This window comes from Carassius auratus, unplaced genomic scaffold (genome assembly GCF_003368295.1).
Source record: "Carassius auratus strain Wakin unplaced genomic scaffold, ASM336829v1 scaf_tig00215910, whole genome shotgun sequence".
Classification (NCBI taxonomy): Eukaryota; Metazoa; Chordata; class Actinopteri; order Cypriniformes; family Cyprinidae; genus Carassius; species Carassius auratus.
Window position 1 is genome coordinate 398918 of NW_020528304.1, and position 24030 is coordinate 422947.

The 24030-nt window shown below is 42.5% G+C and overlaps 1 protein-coding gene across 1 annotated transcript in view; it reads left to right on the forward strand.

The window, feature by feature from the left end:
- Positions 1 to 23769, forward strand: part of csmd1a (CUB and Sushi multiple domains 1a) — a 280504-nt gene extending 256735 nt beyond the window's left edge. The window contains exons 4-5 of the mRNA XM_026261659.1: positions 16274 to 16468; positions 21956 to 23769. Of these exons, the coding sequence (XP_026117444.1) occupies positions 16274 to 16468; positions 21956 to 22167 (407 nt within the window). The 3' untranslated portion in view covers positions 22168 to 23769. The remainder of the gene's footprint in view (positions 1 to 16273; positions 16469 to 21955) is intronic.
- The last annotated feature ends 261 nt before the right edge of the window (positions 23770 to 24030 follow it).

The following is a 24030-nucleotide window of genomic DNA, read 5'->3' on the forward strand; positions in this document are numbered from 1 at the left end:
TGGATCTGGTGGCCACGGTGACCTCGGAACAAGAGAGAAACAGACAAATATTAGCGTAGATGCCATTCTTCTAACGATGTAGAAGGGACATAGGGTGTTATGTGAAGTGTTTCCGGTTCCGGTTTACCTAATTAATGCAGCCTAAAAATCCTTTAATGGATTTGGATATTAAAAGCATATTAGTATGTTATGTGTAAGCCAGGTTAAAGAGATGGGGTCTTTAATCTAGATTTAAACTGCAAGAGTGTGTCTGCCTCCCGAACAATGTTAGGTAGGTTATTCCAGAGTTTAGGCGCCAAATAGGAAAAGGACCTGCCGCCCGCAGTTGATTTTGATATTCTACGTATTATCAAATTGCCTGAGTTTTGAGAACGTAGCGGACGTAGAGGAGTATAATGTAAAAGGAGCTCATTCAAATACTGAGGTGCTAAACCATTCAGGGCTTTATAAGTAATAAGCAATATTTGAAAATCTATACGATGTTTGATAGGGAGCCAGTGCAGTGATGACAGGACCAGGCTAATATGGTCATACTTCCTGGTTCTAGTAAGAACTCTTGCTGCTGCATTTTGGACTAGCTGTAGTTTGTAAACTAAGCGTGCAGAACAACCAATCAATCAATCAATCACCTTCATTTATATAGTGCTTTAAACAAAATACATTGCGTCAAAGCACTGAACAACATTCATTTGGAAAACAGTGTCTCAATAATGCTAAATGATAGTTAAAGGCAGTTCATCATTGAATTCAGTTATGTCATCTCTGTTCAGTTGAAATAGTGTCTGTTTTTATTTGCAATCAAGTCAATTATATCGCTGTAGATGAAGTGACCCCAACTAAGCAAGCCAGAGGCGACAGCGGCAAGGAACCGAAACTCCATCGGTGACAGAATGGAGAAAAAAACCTTGGGAGAAACCAGGCTCATTTGGGGGGTCAGTTCTCCTCTGACCAGGCGAAAACCAGTAGTTCAATTCCAGGCTGCAGCAAAGTTAGATTTTGCAGAAGAATCATCTGTTTCCTGTGGTCTTGTCCTGGTGGTCCTCTGAGACAAGGTCTTTACAGGGGATCTGTATCTGGGGCTCTAGTTGTCCTGGTCTCCGCTGTCTTTCTGGGCAGTAGAGGTCCTTTCTAGGTGCTGATCCACCATCTGGTCTGGATACGTACTGGATCCGGGTGACTGCAGTGACCCTCTGATCTGGACACAGACTGGATCTGGTGGCCACGGTGACCTCGGAACAAGAGAGAAACAGACAAATATTAGCGTAGATGCCATTCTTCTAATGATGTAGAAAGTAGAACCACCCAATAAAGCATTACAATAATCTAACCTTGAAGTCATAAATGCATGGATTAACATTTCTGCATTTGACATTGAGAGCATAGGCCGTAATTTAGATATATTTTTGAGATGGAATAAAGCAGTTTTACAAATCGTGCCGTGACTGTGCTACTTTTGATTGCTTAACACTGCTCTTTATACAACATATGAACAAATAAATGGTTCCAGTTTAAAGATACTGGCCATTTATTCAGAGAGAATAGCCTATATTGATTTTATCATTAAGGTTGCCTCTGGTGAAATATCATTCTCAATAGAGGTGACATAGTATGACCTGACAAGTAAACTATCGTTTGGTCAAGTCCCGACTCAATTGTAAAAATGTGGCATTCTCATTAATCTGAAAAAACAAAACAAATAAATAAATAAATAAACATTTTTATTGGTAATTCAAATTATGTTATTTACTGTGACTACAATAGGCAATAGCACACTAGCTTTACACCAGAAACAACAAAAGATCCCAAATTACTCCCAAAATAATGAACAGAAGCGGACACTAAAAGCATCTGTTGCACTGTATTACAAAGCGCCTTTAGTTGATTTCTACCCTGTTTCTACTTTGGTCATGCTGTACAGCAAGTCTTTATTATCACCTTTAGTTTACTTCTATATTAATAACACATGGGGCCCTATAATACACCCGACACAAGTGTTTTTGCTAGTTTCAGTCCAGGGCGCTGTTTGCATTTGCCTGTCCATCACCACTTCATTTAATTAGCAAATGCATTTGTGCCCATTTGACTTTGCTTATTACACACAGGAATGCGCATCACACAAACGTACCAAATATTTAAAACAAAAGGATTACAGTGTAAAAGAATATTATTGTGTAGGCTACATAAATATAAAAACTGTAATGATGGATAGTCATTGGGTGTATTAGAATTAGGCTACCTATTTGCAATTCAGCCTATTACTACTTATAATGATGAATGAAATTGGCTAATTAATTGAACTATCGTGCCAATACACACATATATACATGAACTTACTCATCACATGGTGGATGCCTGCTTGTCCCATAGATGATCTGCTAGCACACTTCAACTTCGCGCATGAGCAGATCGGTTTCTTTGCTTGAAGCATTCAGCTTTTCCGCCAAGAAATTTCTCTCAATTCCTTTCACAGAGCTCCCACCAATCTCCTGACTGATCCTAAGTCCTTCCTTCGCGGCTTGATTTCCCGTGGCGCCCTTCCTTTCTCCTGAAGGCAACAGGAACACACGATGAGTAATGGGTAAGACTGAGAAGAATGCCTTGTTCCTAGGGAAGTCGTGGCCTAATGGTTAGAGGGTTGGACTCCCAATCGAAGGGTTGTGAGTTCTAGTCTCGGGCCGGACGGAACTGTGGGTGGGGGGAGTGCATGAACAGCTCTCTCTCCACCTTCAATACCACGACTTAGGTGCCCTTGAGCAAGGCATTGAACCCCCAACAGCTCCCCGGGCGCCGCAGCATAAATGGCTGCCCACTGCTCCAGGTGTGTGCTCACAGTGTGTGTTCACTGCTCTGTGTGTGTGCATTTCGGATGGGTTAAATGCAGAGTACAAATTCTGAGCATGGGTCACCATACTTGGCTGAATGTCACTTCACTTTATATTCGTTGCTCTTTAAGTTGTACTTCACCAGCGTCTGGACAGCTCCTTCCCTCCAATAGACCTCCTAGGTAAGTACAAGGTAACACACAAACCCCTGGAGTCACAGGTAAGCAACAGAGGTAAGTAAGCAGCAAGATGACTGGGTCTTTCCCCTGGACGTACACCGGTGTATTTGAAGTGAGTAACTTTCTACTTGTCGCACAGATAGGTATTGAACAAGATAACTTACTCTTCACACTGGACTTACAGAACGTATTCAAGGTCAATAGCTTTTAGCTCGTACAGACAGATATGTATTCAACAAGTGACCGTATCTTCGCGCTGGGCTTACAGGGCGTATTCAAGGTCAAAAGCTTTTAGCTCGTGCAGACGGGTAAGTATTCAACAAGTGACTGTAGCTTCACGCTGGTCTAAGTATTCAACAAGTGACTGTATCTTCACGCTGGGCTTACAGGGCATATGCAAGATCAATAGCTTTTAGCTTTCCCCACAATATCCGCACAATACCTTGTCTTGCATTCACACTTCACCTCCTTCAGGCTGGATACGAGGAACGGAGTTATAGGTGGGCGTAGGTAGAATAAGTGGGCACCGCCACGACAGCCTACGTTCCCTCCAACAGAAACTTTTCCCGGCCTGGAGGGCGAGTACAGACAACAGGGACACAGCACAGCACTGCAAGACTTCAGGTGTACACACGTCAAAGACAGACTCACCCACTGCACTTCACACACTTCAGTGATTTTTAAGGTCGGTACTCCATGCCCGGTCAGATTTCGTCCTGGAGGAGTTTACAGTCGCTAGCACGGTAAGTGCTCCAAACTTTGCGGTGTAGCCACAGCCAAATAACATCCGTTCACCCCCACTTTACTTCGGCTCACCCACTTGTCTCGTCCTCCACGATGGGGCCGCTCAACAAGCTGTTAATCACTCCAGCAGATATTAATCATCCATATCCAAGTATGAACAATGATATGTAAACAATCCAATGTACTCACAGTCTTCGTGATACTGATCTTCTCCCGCTCTCTTTCTTTCCCCAGCTACTTACAGACACCCGGAAGTGTTATCGTCGTTCCACAGTAGCACTATTTTCCTGCGGTACCTTCATACAACAGACACGGGTGAGTATGGCTTCTTTCCACAAAACTTCCCTTGGGCAAACCTGTTCTAGTAGCTGTATTTAAATCCTCCAATTCGCTTAGCGACTCCACCCTTGCTCTCATCTGCTTCACCCTGCTCCAGCGCCCAAAACACTCCGTCTCACTCGTGGCGTTCCTTGGGAAACAAAACAACACTCCTTCCTGTATCCTTAACGCTCTCTTTATACTCCCAAACTGCCCCGTCTGCAATCGCCACATTATTGAGCACACCTGCTGAAGATTTCCCTTGATTTAGGGCGTCCGGAGTTTCCAAAAGTGTCAAGGGCTTACACATTTTGGTCTGGGCGGAACTTCTCCTCTCACTTTTGGTTCTGCCCTCAAAGTTGCTCCGTGACATTATGCCCATTACTCATTAATAGAATAGAGACAACCCATTCCAAAAAACACGGACCGTTTTTCTGTCGTTAAAATAGCAAAAGTGGGTTTGGACATAGAGCTCTTTCTACAGGTTCATCCTCTCATAGCCATTTTTGCACATTGCCTCTATCGGCACAACTCTTATGCCGAAACCGATGGATACGAGAAGAAAATGGCCTATTTCATTTCTCTTCAATCTCTGTATAGAGATCATGTAGAAATGGAAGGCTCAACTGAGCTGGAGGGCTATGGTCAGAAAGGTAACGCTCATCAAGGCAGCCTCAAGATTCAAGATTCAAGATTCAAGATTTTTTTATTCGTCACATACAAAATTATATATAGCATATATAACCAGCAGTGAAATGTAAGTCAGGTCCGCTCCATGGACAGTGCAATTATTAAAGAAAACAACACAGATTAAAATATACATAAATAAAGCTATGTAAGAATGAAATAAAAGTAAATATAAGTATAAAATATAAAAAATGTATATTGTAGAATTAAATATAGAACGCAAAATAATGTGCATGAGTGTAAACTGTAGTCTTAAATATTAAGATGTACAGGGATGTACAATGTGCATATATGCATTTTACTGTAGTCTTAAATATTAAGATACCCAGGAATGTACAAGAAGCAAATGTGCAAAACAGGGCGACACTGTCAGTGTGTCTATGTGAGGTAGTGAATATAGTAAAAAGATAAAGTGAACATTAAGTGGAGGCATGAGGATGTTAAGAAGCTGGTTTAGAGTTTAAGAGCCTGATGGCCTGGGGGAAGAAACTCCTCCTGAGTCTCTCAGTTTTTGCCATTAGGCTACGGAAGAGCTTACCAGATGGCAGCAAAGTGAAAATATGATTACTGGGGTGGGTGTAGTCTATGATTTTTGCAGATCTACTTCTGCAGCGTTTGAGGTAGATGTCCTGCAGAGAGGGGAGAGCAGACCCTGAAATGCGCTCAGCTAAGCGCACAACTCTCTGCAGGGCTTTGCAGTCTTGACTGGAGCTGTTCCCATACCACACTGAGATACACTCAGTCAATACACTTTCTATAACCCCAGAATAGAAAGTTTTCAGGATTGCTGGTGAGACCCTGAATTTCCTCAGCTGTCGCAGATGGTACAGTCCTTGCCTGGCTTTATTGACCTGTGTTTGAATGTAAGTAGTCCAAATGAGGTCCTCCGAGATGTTTACACCAAGGTACTTGAAGCTGCTCACCCTCTCCACAGGGGTCCCGCTGATCATAAGAGGAGTATAGGGCTGCTGCTGTCTCTTCCTGAAGTCCACAATCAGTTCTTTAGTTTTGCTCACATTCAGAGAGAGACCGTTGTCCTGGCACCATGATGTCAATTTCTCTATCTCATCCAAGTATGCGGTCTCATTATTGTTGTGAATGAGGCCCAGAACCACAGTATCATCAGCAAATTTGATTATAGATGTGGAGCTGTGCGAAGACACGCAGTCATGTGTGTAAAGAGAGTAGAGCAGGGGACTCAGGACACAGCCCTGTGAGGTTCCTACGTTCAGGGTGATGGAGCTGGAGGTGTACTGGCCTAGTTTCACCACTTGAGGTCTGCCGGTGAGGAAATCAAGGATCCAGTCGCAGAGTGAAGAATTCAGTCCGAGGTCTATGAGTTTGGAAGCTAGCTTTATGGGGACTATAGTATTAAAAGCTGAGCTATAGTCAATAAATAGCAGCCTTACATAGTTCCTGTTATTGCTGTCGATGTGTGTGAGAGAAGAGTGCAGGATGTGAGAGATGGCATCATCAGTGGATCTGTTTGGGCGATAAGCAAACTGAAGAGGGTCCAAAGTATCCGGGATGGAGGAGCAGATGACGTTTTTAACCAGTCCCTCAAAGACCTTCATGACTATTGATGTGAGGGCAACTGGACGATAGTCATTCAGACAAGAGGGTTTATTGTTTTTAGGCACAGGGATGATGACTGATTTTTTGAATGAGGTGGGAACCACCGATGTAGCAAGAGACTCGTTAAAAATGGATGTAAACAAAACAGCGAGCTGATCAGCGCAGGACCGCAGAACACGACCAGAAATCCCATCAGGTCCAGCTGCTTTCCTTACATTCACTCGCTTTAGTGCCCTTCGAACCTCGTCCTCCGACACGGTGATCACATGATGATCGCTGCTCTGACTGCAGCTTCCTGACACACTGATCGGCAGACTCGAACTGCTTCGATTGCTTTCAAAGCGGCCGTAGAAAGTGTTTAGCTCGTCAGCCAGTGACGGATCTGCTCTCACCTCTGCAGAGGATTTATTTCCAAAGTCACAGATGGTCCTTAGTCCTTGCCACATGCGTCGGGAGTCATTTAGCTGGAAATGTGACTCTATGCGTTCCCTGTGTCTGTGTTTGGCGGCTCTTACTGTGCGCCGGAGAGCATAGCACAATGCTTTGTACTCGCTCATGTTTCCCGATAGAAGACCGGCGTTGTAAGCAGCAGTGCGTTTGTTTACTGCTGCACGGATTGATCTGTCCACCCATGGTTTCTGATTTGAGAATGTCCTTATAGTTATTGTATCTGTAGCTTGTTCGGCTAGTGTTTACAAAGCTTAACGCTACATCCGTGAACTCGCTGACGTCAGATGAACTTGCGTGAAACATGTCCCAGTCTACGTCATCAAAAGCCGCCTGTAACGTTGCTTCTGATTGGTCGGACCATCACGTCACCACCCTCTGCACCGGGGGATCTTGAACGAGCCGTTGTTTATATTCCGGTGTGAGGAAAATGGCGGCATGGTCCGATTTGCCGAAAGCCGGTAGTGAGTGTGCTTTGTAGGCATTCTTAAACTGAGTGTAGCAATGATCCAGTGTATTCGGTCCTCTGGTTGGACAGGATACATGTTGATAAAAATTAGGCATGACTTGCCTGAGTTTGGCTTTGTTAAAGTCCCCAGCAATGATAATAGCAGCGTCAGGATGTTTGTTGATGTTGCCGCTGAGCGCATCGTGAAGCTCAGACAAAGCCAAGCCAGTGTCTGCTTGTGGAGGGATGTAAACAGCAGTTATGATGATCGATGAAAACTCCCGGCAAATAAAAATGGGCGGCAAATAATGGATAAATGTTCCAGATGAGGCGAGCAGGAGCGCGACAGAGTGGAGATATTCCTGGGGTCACACCATTTCTTGTTAATCATGAAACAAACTCCTCCGCCTTTGGATTTGCCGGCCTCGGCTGTCCTGTCCATCCGTAAAACAGAGAAGTTTTCAGACGGCGTTACAGCAGCGTCCGGGACCAAGGGCGTGAGCCAGGTTTCAGACAAACAAAGGATGTTACAGTCCCTAATGTCCCGTTGGAAACTTATCCTGGCTCTAAGATCGTCCATCTTATTCTCCAGAGACTGGACATTGGCGAGCAAAATGCTCGGTAAAGGAGGGCTGGGTGCTCTTTTCCTCAGTCTGTTGCGATTCCCAGCACGTTTCCCGCGGTGTTTCTTGTTCCGTCGCCTCGGGTGGTTATTCAAGTGGCCATTGTTCATCTCGGCGTTCCGGAGAATCTCAGATGGCCACGATGGATTGGAGGATAAAGTGTCCTGAAACAGGTCAGTGAAGCGGTGTCCAATGTCCAAAAGTGTTTCCTTTTCGTATATGATCAGTGCAGAGGTAATGTGTGTAAAAAGAGAAAGCAAAAGTAGGTAAAAAAGTAAATAAAAACATAATCTAAGCGGAGCGACCTGGACGGCGACCGGACTCGGCGGCGCCATCTTGTATATGGCCTATTTCACGGCATCACCTTATTAGCTCACTTTCATGGCAAGTCCAAATATGCCGTGGCATGATTCATAACCTCCAAAAGCTTTACATATGCAGGGCAGGAGGATTGAGAAGGCTCAGCCTGAGCTTCTTCACCATCCTTAAATATCTCCTGCTTTTTCTGGGTAAAAACCCAGCAGAGCACTAACCTCAGTAACAGAAAGTGTTAAAGATATAACATCATCCTCCCAAGGCTCTCTCTCATCCGCCGCCAATACGAACATGAAACAAAAAATCCTTCTTTAAGCCATTCAGACAGATCCACCTGTATTCTCACAAGCTCATTTTCCTCTGTTCCTCAGCAGTGGTGGGTCATGAACCGCGGGAAGCAGATGACTCCTTTTTCTTTTTTTTCCTCGGAAAGAGAGGCGAATGAGAATGGAGCTTTTTCATTGAAAAACGCTCACAATGCAGGCAGATTGCCTCCTCAAAGACGTGTGCTTGCTCTTCACCCAAACAAATGACGTAAAGATCATGTATGTCATCGGATGTCAAATAACGCCAACACGGATGCACACATTGTCTAAAAGCTTGCTACTAGTTGCCATGATATACAGAGAAAGATCGTTCTTACTGGTTGTTTCAGATGCAGGCTCAAACAGAACAGTCAGTAAAGACAAAGAAGGGGATGACGTGTTCTCCCGGTGCCTGTTTATAGTCACACCAATTGTGACGTCAGAGGCTATTGTCGGCCAAAAGTTGGTGTTTTTTCAATGTATGCTTCAGACACTGGTCACGACGAGGTGTCCCCCATAGCACCCCCTAGAGGATGCAGCTTGAAGTTCCCTTAAAAGGGAACTGAAGTTCATCTGATTGACACTTCAACTACTGTAAATAGATGTAAAAAATTTAAATATACAGTGGATGAGTGCCAAATTCTCCCTTCTGTACAGGTGTGGAATTTGGGTGTGCTTTTTGATGCACAGCTGACTTTTAAAACTCATTTTTAAGAATGTTACTAAAGTAGCTTTTTATCATCTTCGGAATATTGCACGTATAAGACCATTTCTCACTATGACTGATGCAGAAAGGCTTATTCACACCCTTTATAACATCCGGATTTGATTATTGTAATTGTCTTTTTGCAGGGTGAAAAATTCAGCTGCTCTGTTTTAACTTACACACCATACCGCAGTCATTTCACATATCATCTGTTTTCTCAACTACACTGACTTCCAGTTCAATCACATATTGATTATAAAGTTCTTATCTTAACCTATAAAAAGTACATGGGAAGGCACCAGATTTTATTTGTAATTTGGTCACAGTGTCTACACCATATCAGTCTTTCTGCTCTGCTGGTTCTCTTGCTCTGTACCAAAGTTGTTGTAAACTCAAAACTATGGGTGGGAGGTCTTTCTCTTGTATTGCTCACAGGTTGTTGAGTTCTCTGCCTTGTGCTATTAGGAATACTCAATCTTTTGATTGTTTTAAGAAAGTCAATTGTTGTTGCCATTGTTGTTATTGTGTTGTCCTTGTGATTGTTATTATGGTGTAGTGTTGTTTCTTTTATTGTTGTTTTACAATGTTGTAGTGTCTTGTGAGTGTAAGAAAGACGCAGTGCAAATTGTTTTTTTTATTATTATGTATATGTTTTTACTGTAAATCTTAAATTGTTGCATCAGTATTTTTACAGTAAATTTCTGGCAACCATATATGCCCTTTTTTGTCTTTTTAAAGCAAAATTATTTACAGTAAATAACGAAATAACTGTTTTTGTAATTTAATTTATATTAATTTATTTAATTTACATTTCCTTTATAACTAATGCAAAAAGTATCTAGTTTACCTAGTGGCCCCATGTCGGCTCCAAATCTTGGCCTTTGGTATAGGGACATGTATAAAAAAATAAAAAAAAATAAAAAGTGCTCATCAGTGGTCTCCAGTTCTGACTTTCAGTGGAAAAGGTGAATGAAAAGCTTTCTGAAGCAATTCAGAAATTATGATCAGACCACATTTTTGTTTGGTTTTGTAGGAATGCTTCCTTGTGTTACATTAAAACAATGCATGTTTTTAAATTGTCAAAGGTACTGCATAACAAAATATATGTTTTTATAAAAACATTATTTTCTTAAGTAACTGGATAAAGTGAAGTCATCGTTCTGCTAGAAGAACATTTTGTTTTTGGGGTGGGTGTTTTATTGACAAAACGATTTTTTGATGTTGTGGAAAATTATGAGATCAAAAAAAATTATAAACATATCCAGCCGTGTGGTGGTTAAAATAAATAAAATAACATTACTTATTAATGATGAGATACTCAATGATGAAACAAACAACATTAAAAAATAAATAAATGGGGATTTCATAATTTTAGATTGGATTTTCCTTCACCTATGATTAATAAGATAATACATTTTATATATACCAAACTCCCTCTGAATCCTAAACAGCAGGCTTGCAACATCAATGTGAAATTATTAATGAACAGAGCAATTCCAGTAGACTGAGATTTCGGTGGGCAGACATTTCCACAATAAATTATTCCAGATAAAAATCAATTACAAGTCCTAAATGCTTAAAATAAAGCAGCAAGTTTAATTCTGATTTTAAATATCTGTTTTGTCATTGCTAAAACTCATTAGTAGATGCATCCAAATGAGACCCACATATTTGAACATCCTCTTGCCAGTTCTCCTCTTACCAGACAAATCCAGCAGTTCAATTCTAGGCTGCAGAAAAGTCAGATTGTGCAGAATAATCATCTCTTTCCTGCAGTCTTGTCCCATTGGCCGTCTAGGAGACAAACTCTTGACTGTGGATCCGAAACCTTTGCAGGATCTTGTGGGAATCAGGGGTTGGCCAATAAAGGCTGTGGTGCCTTTATCTTTATGGGATCCATGTGAGTTCCCTCGGATGACTTGATGTGACCCACAAACGGATCTGACTGTGCATGAAACCCACATTTCTCCACCTTGACAAAAAGCCCATTCTCTAACAGCCCCTAGAGCACTCATCTGACGTGCTCAACATGTTCCTAGAGAGAAGAAGAAAAAAATCAACATGTCATCCAGGTAGACATATATGAACTTATCGACCATGTCTCTCACCACGTCGTTAACGAGTGCTTGGAAAAACTGCGGGGGAATTGGACAACCCAAACGGAATAACCAGATGCTCAAAATGCCCCCTGGGGGTATTAAATGTGGTCTTCCACTCATCCCCCTCCCTTATGCGAACCAAGTGATAAGCATTACGCAAATCTAATTTAGTAAAGATAGATGCTTCCAAGGAGCCAACCTTCTTCATGACAAAATAAAATAAAATATGGCACCAGCTGGAGAAGAAAAAGGACGAATGAGCCCGGCTGCCATATAATCAGAAATACATTTCTCCATGACCTCCCTTTCAGGAACCGAAAGTGAATATAACCTGCCTTTAGGCGGAAACATAACTGGTACTAGATCTATAGCACAGTCATAGGGACGGTGTGGAGAGAAGCAGCCCTGGACTTACTGAACACTTCCTTCAGGTCATGGTACTCTGTGGGCATTTTTAACAGGTTCATCACCACCTCATCCTGTAACAGAGAACAAGACACAAAGGAACAGGCGGACATAAAGCAGGACGCATAACATGACTTGCTCCAGACTGACATGGAATTTTGGCCCCAAATAATGCTAGGGTTGTGTCGGGAGAGCCAACGATGACCCAACACAACGTGTGCAAGGGGAGAGTCCGTGATGAAAAAGGTAATCCTTTCAGTGTGATTCCCTGACGTGATAGGTGTCAAAGGCTTCGTGGAGTGAGTCACAGAAGGTAGAGAATGTCAGTTGAGTGCCCTAACCGAAATCCTACAAGCAAGCAGAGTTATGGGAATGTGAAGGTTTCTAGCAAATGTCATATCCAGAACATTACTTCAGCTCCAACATTCATAGTCCAGGGCAGACAATTTCAGTCTTACCGGGAGGAGATTATTTGAAAAGGCTTTGTTCAGCAAAACTCCACCCGACAACAGCCTCAGACCTGTTGTCGGCTTCCCCTTTTACACGACACTCGGCGAGAAATCGTCCTGCGGCCCCACAGTATATTCAGAGTCTTCTTCTTCAGCACTTTTCTCTCTCCTCCCGGGAAAGCCGAGCTCTCCCCAGCTGCATGAGTTCGCCCTCTGGTGGATGACCAGTTGCACCCGAGGAGTCCATAGGGAAGTATTTGTTAAACTCCTTTGTTGGTCTATGCTGATCACCCTGTTGAAGGTGTGAGTCCACGTGAAGTGCTAGATCAATCAGTCCATCCAAAACCCTGAGGTAACTCCAACGTGAATATCTCCCTTTGGATGCGACCAGCCAACTCAAGCAGGAAAATGTCCCACTGCACCTCCTCGTTCCACTTACACTCCACTACTAGAGTCTGGAACTCGATGGAATAACAGGAGACGGACCGTTCTCCTTGACAAAGATCTGATAATCATTGCGCGGCTTTGCGGCCTGTCACCATGTGATCGGAGACCCTCCTCATCTCCTGTCTAAGAATGTGGAATGAGGTACAGCAGTGATGTTGATTCTCCCACACCACCATTCCCCATAGCGCTGCCCTTGATTCCTCCATGGTGAACGTGTGAGGCTGGAGTGAAAAAAAAAACATAGATCAATTGGTCAGAAAAGCTCTGCAGAGATTAGGTTCTGCACCATACATTTCAGAGGTGGGTAATCTGGGCTCCTGCTAGTGGAAGCGAGCGTTCCGCTGAATTGAGTGGTCAGATTCTGTCAAGAGAAACTAGACAGGATTCAAGAGCGAATGCGAAACAAACAGTTTATTGGACAATGCCAAAATAATGACGGAAAACAACAATACAGGGCTCGCTTGTGGTCTTTGTGCCGCATGGACAAAATGGGCAGCCACCTCGACAAATCTTCGCGGAGGAGAAGGAAGGAAACTCAAAGAGCAGGAGGACAAACACCGAGGATCTGACAACACAAGACATGGTAATGCACATATAGCGTGGCAAATGAGCCACAGCTGGAGCTGATCACTCGTGATGATAATCAGCCACTCACCTAGCTCTCACACACGCAGAAAACACAGCACAGATAAGATTGTGATCCCATGAACCGTGAGAGTAGTTCATTGTGAAGTTATACAAACAGCTGTCATTAACGCAAACAATTTCTTTGATTTCATAATTGTTCAATAAAATCATCTGCCATATTTTCAGCGTAACTTGTTAGTGAACTACTGTTCTGTGTAGTAAATGCTGCTCCATCTGAAACCAAGTGATGATGATTTTACTTGATTATCGGGCTCTCAACAATATTTTAAGAATACACAGTGAAGTTCAGGTACCCACTTCCCCTCGTCCCGGCTGCCTTGGAACATCTCTGTGGTGCCACTGTTTTCACCAAGTTGGACCACCACAGCGCCTATATCCTCATCCGGATACGAGAGGGGGACGAGTGAAAGACTGCCTTCATAATCCCTATTGGCCACTATGAATACTGCATGATGCCGTATGGACTTGTTAACGCCCCCTCCGTCTTCCTGGACTTCATCCATGAGGTGCTCCAGCAGTTCCTCCACAAGTTTGTCCTTGTCTACATAGATGATCATCATCATCTACTCCCGGAGCCAGGCAGAACATCAAGGTTGTGGAGGTTCTGCAATGCCTGAGGGCCTTCCAAATCTATCTCAAGGCTGAAAAGTGCTCTTTCCATCAGCCCTCAGTGCAGTTCCTTGGATACAACATCAGCAGCAGTGGCATCCGGATGGATGAGGGGAAGGTAAATGCTGTCAGAAATTGGCCCACTCCAACCACCATCAAGGAGTTACAACGGTTCCTTGGCTTTGCCAACTTCTATAGATGGTTTATCCAAAACTTCAGTGCTATCACCAGCCCTCTCACCAGTCTCCTCCGAAACAAACCCAAATCTCTCTCCTGCCACCACAGAAGCCTTCCACACCCAACTGGAATATCTAGTGGACTGGGAAGGATACGGTCCAGAGGAACGTTCCTTGGTCCCACGCAACAATATCCTGGATCCTAACTTACTTGACACCTTCCACTCCAATCATCCTGACCAACCAGCTCCCAGGGGAAGAGGACGCCCACCACGTCGTCGGGGTCCTCGGCCCTCAGGAGCGGGCTGTGGGGAGGGGGGTACTGTTACAAACACGCCAGGTTCCACCTCCACTCAATCACAACCCACGGCCTCACCTGAATACTGTATACATCCACCTGATCGTAATTACCCAATCACCTCGGCACCATAAATACCACACACACGCACTCAATCAATGTCCGGTCTCATTCGCAACAAGGTCTTACCTGTATGCTAACTCAAAGGACTAACTGGACCCACTTTATATTAAGTGGCCTTAACTAATATGTACTTACATTTTAATTAATAATTTAGTACAATGTACTTATTATGTACATGTTTGTACATTGTACTTATATATAAAAAAAAAAAAAAACGACATGTAATTATATCTGTATTCATTTCCGTAATTACATTTATAATTACACTGTTGACCCATACTTTACAGCTTAACCCACCCTTAAACTTACCCATACCTCCAACCCTCTCCCTAACCTTACCCCATCCCACCTCAATAGCAGCAAAAGTGTTTTATAATACAATATGAGCACAATAAGTACATTGTACTTATTTTTTATGTAAGTACATAGTAGTTAAGGCCACCTAATATAAAGTGGGACCGACTAACTCTTCCTCTACTTACCTCTCTCCAGTGATTCTCCGAAGATCAAGATCCCCTGTTTGCGTGTGTGTGGTTCACCTCCCTCCTCTGACGTCTTCAACCTGCTATCACGGATCCATTCATCACTCTACCCAACACTACCTGCTCCTCTGCTTGTCTCTATTAATAAGCCCATCAGCCTCCCGAGTGATCTGTAACAACATATATGACCATTTTTCCAGGCACCTCTCATCTTTGAAGGATCACAATGATTTCTTTGAGGATAGGGATGATTTCTTCATTAAACCTCCCATGACTCATAAAGCTTGTGAATCAAATTCAACACAAAGTCTCATATGAATGTTCATAAAATTACAATATTGTGTTTTTCAGTAGCTTTTCAAGTAGGTCTGTATCAACGGTACATATTTTTTATTGCATATAGTCACGATTTCATCAATACCTAGCAATGATTCATAAATAAGTGTTATAATTGGGTCATAATTGAAAATGTATAGCCTATTGACTGAACCGCATGAGTATACATTTCCTGTTTTCAAGTCTGCTGAAGTAGTATGACATCTTTGTGTGAAACTACATTTTAGGTCTATGTGATGTAAAATGTTCATCACACATTTTTGTTTTTCATTCTTAAAATGTTTTGCATAGATTGCATTGATTGGCCTTGGCTACTGCAATTTTCCTCACGGTGTATTTACAATACAATGAAATAGGATATCAAATACCACTGCCTCCTTTGTTTTCATTTACACAATAATAGCCTCAGAAATTTACTTAGTTCAAGGAAATGTTTATTTATACAGCCATTACAATGAAACAAAATATTATATCAATTGCCTCTTTTAGTTTTCATTTAAACATATAGATAAATTGAATACAGACCAAGAATAACCTGTTAGAGCTACCCAAAATGAATTATATTTTATATTTAACCACTGAAGAGGCCTCAGAGCCAGTGGAAAATGTCAGAAGGACTAGCAGAGTTGCGACTGTTATAGGCGGATACATGAGCACTGAGCTGATCACGTTGAGCTGACCCTCTCTGAAATCGGCAAAACACATTTTTAAATAGGCACGGTCTTAAAAATAAACCACAGATAAACCACAGAGTTTTAAACAACTAAATTTTCACCTGAAATACTTTTAAATTATTTCGGAAACACATTGAGTACCAGCTCAAAGTCCCTAGATCCTGGGTAAAGCTCCAGCAGTGGAAAACGGCCAGCTTCAGATGTGCATGCTTCATAGCTAAGACTCGCACTGATACAGACATCTCTAGAGCTTGGTTCAGTCTGTGTATTATGAGGAAAACAGCATACAGAGAAGAGTGAAAAGCACAGTATGAGACAGAAACTTACTCCTGACCTGTTTTCCTAACTTCTTTTCCAGTTCTACCAAGTCACACTTGTGGAAATCCAGGGTTGATACCAAGAGGGGTTATCCATGGGACCAGGTACAACATCGGTGACAAGATACGCTACAGTTGTGTAATGGGATATGTTTTGGAGGGGCATGCAGTGCTCACGTGCATAGTGAGCCCAGGAAGTGGTGCATCATGGGATTTCCCTGCACCTTTTTGTAGAGGTAAGATGCTCTATTCTTACATGGATAGATGGGTTAAAACGCATGGTTTCCGCATTCATGGAATACTGTGGCTACTGTATGTTTGCAAGAGTACACTCTCAGCACTAGGGCTGGGTATCGAGTTCGATACATTTTAGGAACTGACCGAAATGCCTTGATGCCATCAAGTATTGAAAAATGTCTTGTCGCTCGATGCCAAATTTCAATCCCAGGGGTTAATCTTATCAAAGTCAGTGAGCCAGAAAGAATGCAGCATGATTTATGTGCCTAAATAAGGGATTGTTTCTGGCGAGGCATTAATGAAAACGCATGTTACAGGACCATTCATGCATACTGTAGCTTCATGCTATGTAATACAATTTATAAAATATATACTGTGCTTTTACTTAAAACTCACTTTAAACCACCATTGAGTGTGTGTAATAACTACATTTTGCAATCTAATGTGTGTCTTGCCCATAAAATGTTGCAGAAATATGTTTTTTGTAGCCTTTTATATCAAGGCAATCACTACAACCGTTAGCATTTCTCATGGCTCAGGAGATTATTTGAATCAGTAAAAAAATTCAACAAACGGATACTCCATACCTGTGAGATGGATGGATTATCTCGCCAAAGGAGAAGTGCTAACACAGATTTAGACAGATTTGTGAACAGTATTTGAGAGAAATAGGCCTTTTGTGTACATAAAAAAAGTCTTAGATATTTGAGATCAGCTCATGAAAAATGGGGGCAAAAATAAGTGTTCCATTTATAATTTTGTTCAGTGTATACATAGTTTAATGAGGTAATTTATAAAGTAGGTTTTTTTATGTAACGTAATCTTGTAAAAATGTATTTCATAAAATTGGTATCAAAAAGTATTGTTCACGAACAGGTATCATGTCAGATTATTGGTATCTGTATCTATATCTAACTTTTTGAATGATACACAGCCCAGAAAAGGTAGATAACTGTCAAATCTGTTCAGTTAAATTCTGTCTGTGCATTTATTTGCAATCAAGTCTGTGATCTCCTCTGAGACAAGGTGTTCACAACACTGCAAGGAAAGGCAGGATCAGCAACATGGTTAGACACAACACTTACTGACATTAAACAATGACATAGCACAGGACTGCAGACACAAGGAGAATAAATAGGGAGACAAACGAGGAGTATAACAAGGGAGACACAGGTGAAGTAACTGAAACAATGATGAGATAACAAGATGGGGAGGGTAAGAATAACACAGGAGAGCCACAACAACAAGCCAATGTGCTTAACAAAAACTTGTGGACATGCACAAGTAAGGAGATTGATACAAAAAAAAAAAAGTGGAAGGTATTTGTTACAACATGGACCCTCCCTGGTGTAGGTCGTCTGTCCAAACTGGATGGAAGAGCCAGGAGGAAAATGGTCAAAGAGGTGACTAAGAGGACAACAGCTTTTCCACTGGGGCTGGTGCCCGGCCAAGAGTGGCATTTATTCAGAAATGGCTCGCATTTCAAATAACAGGGAGCAAAACCCTCTACATCAGCAACCTGTGACCGGAATGAGTTGTTATATTTTACACAAGGAGAGCATTGATCTCTTCTGATGTCCACTGCTGAACTGACGTATTCAATTGCTGTTGTTAAATGTTGTTAATTTACCTGAACGCCAATGGCTTTTAAAAATAGCTCCTTTCAAACTGTGGTCTATAGTGGAAGCTCTGCCTACTGGCATCATAGGTTCCCTTGTTTGAGACAAGCAAGGTTTTAGGGCCGATTCAGAACCAGGATCAGGGCACTGGCACAGGATTTTTTTGACTGGAACAGTGCAGCCCGGTTTCCAATTGGGCTCTGGCTCTGGCACCATCCCCGGGGGAATTAGTGCACATTATAACAATACTGTGATAATACTAATAACTGTGATAATTCTGGTCACTATAATCGTGATAAGAAATTTTCATACCATTACATTCCTAGTATCGAGGGTGGAAGAGAGCACTGTTCATCAACTCCCTCCCCCACCTACAACTGCCAGCACCAATATTCGAACCTGCAACCTTCAAGTTACAAGTCCAGCTCTCTAACCATTAGGCCACAGCTTCCCCCTAAGTGATCCATAATGATAATGAGCCAATATTCAGTGTTGACCCTTGTTCTTTATAACCTCTGTAATTCACTCTGGCATACTGGATATTAGCTTCTGGTCTAAATCCTGACTGATTTCGATCCATTCTTGCCTTATGAGTTCTCTGAGTTGATCACAATTTGTGGGCTTGTGTATGGCTGCTTGCCTTTTGAGGACTGACCACAGGTTCTTTATGGGATTGAGATTTGGGGAGTTGTCTCCCCAATTTAAATTTAAATGTAAAGATCTTTGAGCCACTTCTTTATTACTCTTGCTTTGTGAAATGGTGCTCCATCATATAAAATGCACAGATCACCAAACTATTCATGGATCGTTAGAAGAAGCCACTCTTGCAGAACATTTTGATACCATTCTTTATTCATGGCAGCGTTTTTGGGGACAATTATGAAAGAGCCCACTCCTTTGGTTGAAAAGCAACCCCACACACGGATGGTCTCACGATGCTTCACCTCACAGGACTCATGGTAGTGTTCACCTTTTCTTCTCCAAACTATTTATTTTCCAGATGTCCCATACAGGCAGAAAGGAGATTCATTAGAGAAAATAACTTTTTACCAGTCTTCTGCTGTCCAATCATTGCAGAATTTCAGTCTGTCCTTGATATTTTTCTTGGAGAGAAGTGGCTTCATTGCTGCCCTTCTTGACACCAGGCTGTTGTCCAAAAGTCTTGGCCTCACTGTGCATGCAGATGCTCTCACTCCAACCTGTTGCCATTCCTGAGCAAAAACTCTGCACTGCTGGAGACACAATTCCATAGCTGACTCCTCAGGATAACTCTGGGACATCCTGAAGACTTCTTCATTGCAGTTGAACCTCTTTACTTGAAGTTCTTGATGATCCAGTAAATGGTTCTTTCAGGTGCAATATTCTTTGTAGCAATTTCCTTGCATGTGAAGCCATTTTGCTGCAAAGCAATGATGGCTGTACGTTTCTTTGGAGGTAACCATTGCTAACAAGAACACAATGATTGAAGGCACTTCCCTCCTTTTATAGCAATCAGTCTGCTCTTACTTTTTGGTGTGGAAGCAGCTCTGTTTTATCATACTAGATATGTTTGGATGCTCTGTTATAATGCTACTATAATGCTTTATATATATGTTTATTTGTTTTTCTCTTCTGATTTGGGACATGTCCACATATGGTACTACATCAGATGCAGGATGTTTTGCAATGCAAACTCAATCTGATCAGCAATACTGGAATTCATATGATGGATGAGGCAATGAGTCACTCTAGGTTTTACTTACCATTAGTTCTCTGTGTGATGGTAGTCAGTGGAGGGACAGTGAGGTGTAAGAATTAGGCCGGTGACACACTGGCTGCGTGGCGTGAGCATGGCAGTTCTGCTTCGTGTCAGCTGCGTGGCGGCTGCTTCAGGTTTTCTGTGTCTTTACACACCAGAACTGTGCCTGACGCGGCGCTGGCGCGCTATGCTGCTGTAGGTGACATAGAGGGAGGCCGCTGACAGACCAGGCTCTTGTCTTCATGACAACAATATCTGTACTTCATGTTGAGCATAAATATAAAGCATACTGATAAAGGACGCCGTCAACAGTATTGATGGCAAAATAGACTACGTTTGACAATATTTGGCAATATTTGGTGCAATATTTGAAAATCGAAAATTATTAATTTATTTTTTAAATTACATTTCTATCTGAATATATTTCAACCTATAGATTTTCAAACATCAAAGTGTCATGAATTAATATGAATTTGTGTACAAAATGACATTAACATATTTTCCTATTCTATTTTGCCTGGAAACGCTTCCAACACGCTTGCGTGTCACGTGAAAAATAGGCGTCGGTTCTATTTCTAGCATGCACGCATTTTTCTGAGACGTGCGTCTCATGCAGGCAGTCTGCAAGCTCTAACCTATTAACATGGGAACCGAATTGAAAGCGGACATGCCACGCAGCTGAGACCATTGCGCCACGCATCCAGTGTGTTGCCGGCCTTATGGTGAAATCTTTAGACAAGCATAACATGAGGGAAAACTAGAAAGGCTTTTCTCTCTTTCCTTCATCCTGGCCTCGCATTAATTAGCAGTCTTCTGTGTCTCATGTGTTATTTATTCAAACAATGACTGATTCAAAATAATTGCTTATTTCTTCTTGAAAGAAACAATAAACAAGTCATTAAAATTTTCACTCAATAGATATTACTATGTGGAACTACTTGTCAATGTTGGATCAGAAATGTAAGCTACTTACTCAACTTTTGGTATAGTTTAAGCTACCGAAAGAGAACAATATCTCCCTATGACGAGTGGGGCGGGGCCGAGAGACGTGGGAACAGGAGCGAGGCCGGTGGAGTGATTGGGAAATGAGCGACACCTGCTCGACCCACCAGTATCGAGTCCCACGGAGGAGATGGAGGAATATAAAACCAGAGCGACGACAGTGACGGACGAGAGAGGACCAGGCCTGGGCTTTAGTTTGTGTTTTGATATTGTTTGTGAATGACAGTCTGCCGTGAGGGGCTGCTGTACTGTTTTGTGTTTGTTTTTGTAATTAAAGTTTCATTTTGATTGTCCGCCGGTTCCCACCTCCTTCTTCCCGAAGATTATAGAGTTTTTATTCGTTACACTCCCAATTGTGCTTCAATGTTGTCACTTCAATAACTTCTCACAAACTGCAAAGCCGTCATAGATAGTTCTAACGTGAAATTTTCAAATGTGTAACGGGGGCATATCATTTTGAATTTGCATCATTAAAAGAGTTTAAGGCATTCAAACACAAGACGCTGAAAACCTCACCTGAGTAGCTAGTTACTTGCGTGCTTTGTGCGGTGCGCACGCAGGCACCAGTGCTTTAAATGGTAAATGGACTGCATTCATATAGCGCTTTCAACAGACCATATGGTCATCCAAAGTGCTTTACAATTTGCCTCACATTCACCCATTCACACACTCATTCACACACCGACTGCGGAGCCAGCCATTCAAGGCGCTATCCAATTGTTCGGGAGCAGCTGGAGTTAGGTGTCTTGCTCAAGAACACATCGACACTTGCTCAGGTGGAGCCGGGGATTGAACCACCAACCTTCCGGTTTGTAGAAAACCTACATGAACCACTGAGCCACTGTCGCCAAAAACGCTTTATAAAAACAAGACTGCATAATGGCCATACATCATTATGGTTGTGGATATCTGAGGCGCCATGTCCACAATGATTCACAACCACGTAATAACAATATAATTTTTTTTGATACTGGTGTAATTTCACAATTATCGATTCCAGTTTTGAAACCCCAGCAAAAATAAAAATAAATAAATAAATACAATACAATACAATATTCCATGATATATTGAAAGTGAAAATCTGTTGATTTATTACTAATTTATAATTTTTGTGGTATTTTGTCCAGCTGAAGGATCATGTGGCGGGACGTTAAGAGGAACAACGGGGACAATATCAAGTCCCCACTTTCCTTCAGAGTATGAGAACAATGCTGACTGCACGTGGAGTATTCTGGCTGAGCCGGGAGACACTATTGCCTTGGTCTTCACAGACTTCCAACTAGAAGATAGATATGACTTTCTAGAGATCAGTGGCACAGAAGCACCATCGATATGGTGAGTAAACTGGCCTCTGTTACTACTTTTACATTGCAATCTGTTCTCATCTCAGACCTATGTTGAGCAACAACACAATAGGATCCCTTTCATGGAATTAGAGCTGAATTACTCTTTTTGTATCCTTATTCAGGCAGGATTTATTTGGTAAATTACTTTTGAACAGTGGTTGTTTACAGAGAACATCTGTGATTTAAAACAAGTACAGGACTGGGATCTATGTAGTTATTACAAAGGTGAGACTGTCCATTGTATGGATGTGCATTTACAGAAAATCATGTGCTCTTTGTGTGTGTCAGGATTATGGACCTGTTTTGTTGTGTTTTCCCTCCCCATGTGCTCTATGACCCAGTTTCTCCAATGTTTGATTGTGTTCATGTCATCCAGGTGTGTCTTGTAATTACCCCCATTACCCTATGTATTTAAGTTTATCTACTTGGTGAAGAATGCATGTCTCCTGTTTATTAAAGATTATTATCCTGAATCTCCTTCGTCTCTGCATTCCATGCACCTCACAGTACACAACAATACAGAACACCTGACAAAAAATTGTAAACGTGCGTTCCCTCTCCATTTTGTTCTTGTTCTTGCTCCATCACTTTTCTTGATCATGGCATATTGCCATTGACCTGTTGACCACCCAGACACCATTGGACTGAACTAGAGAGAGGTGATCATCCAGTTTCTGGAGAGAATCCACCCCAGATCCAGAGTACAGCCATTCCCAGAGCCCACCCCTCATTATCCCGCAGCAAGGAGCACAATCCTGAGCCCACCGATGACAGAGAGCCTGAGCCCATTGCTACCACAAGCCATTGCCACACGGAGTGACAGACTTACCAGTCTGAACTGAAAATTGTCTGCCAGCCCTGTCGTTACCCTGTCTGATATGCTTCCAGTGTTGGGAGTTGCGATTTGGTGTGTGTTGGCAGCGCACACCTGCCCTGAGAACCCTGGGGCTCTAGATGTGCCTTATCCGTCCGACACTGTCAGACTCCTCCTATGTCGCTCCAGCTCCACCACGGCCTTCTAGGTCCCCACCTCCGCCTCAGTTGACTGAGCCATCTGCTCGGCCTTGGCCCTCCAGATCCCCACCAAAGTCCTGACTCATCGGCTCTCCCTCTCAGCCTTGGGCTCCTCCACCTGCTCCGCCACCATTGGTCAGCCCCGTGGAGTCGTCAGTCCTTCCTCTACCATGGCTACTCTGTCCGTTGTCTCCACGCCTTCACGGCTGTGGCCTTTGATCCTGCCTGGCTTTGCCTGTTCCAAATCCCTCCTGTCTCCTTCCTGGTTCCTCACTCCATCTGGTCTGCCCTGGCTCCTCCTGTCTCCTCAGGTGTGTCTTGTATTCACCCTCATTACCCCATGTATTTAAGTCCCAGTCTGTGTGTTCTGTCTTTGTCTGGTCTACTTGATGTATGTGTGTCTCCTGAAAGCCTGTGTATCCCCATCAAAGTTTATTAAATACTTTTATCCTGAATCTCCTTCATCTCCGCGTTCCTTGCTCCTCACAGTATGCAACTGTGACATTGTGAGAATCACAGACCTTTTTTGGGGGGATGGGGGCGGCATCGAACATGTGAATTTGCTTTATTTGAAGCACAAGATGCCCTTTAGAACATTTGAAACTATGTTACACTCAGACTGTTATGTTGACAGAATACTGATGGTAATATATTGTATATTTGATATTAAATAAAATAAGTTGGGAGATATTGCATTAAAAAGTGTGATCCTCATCCAAATAGGGCTTTGCCTGTCTTTCAGGTATTGATCTCACTGATTATTCTTGTAACATATCACTTGTTCTGTGACTTGCTCTTTGATTGTGTCCCCACAGCTGTCAACTTGATGATCACCACTCGGT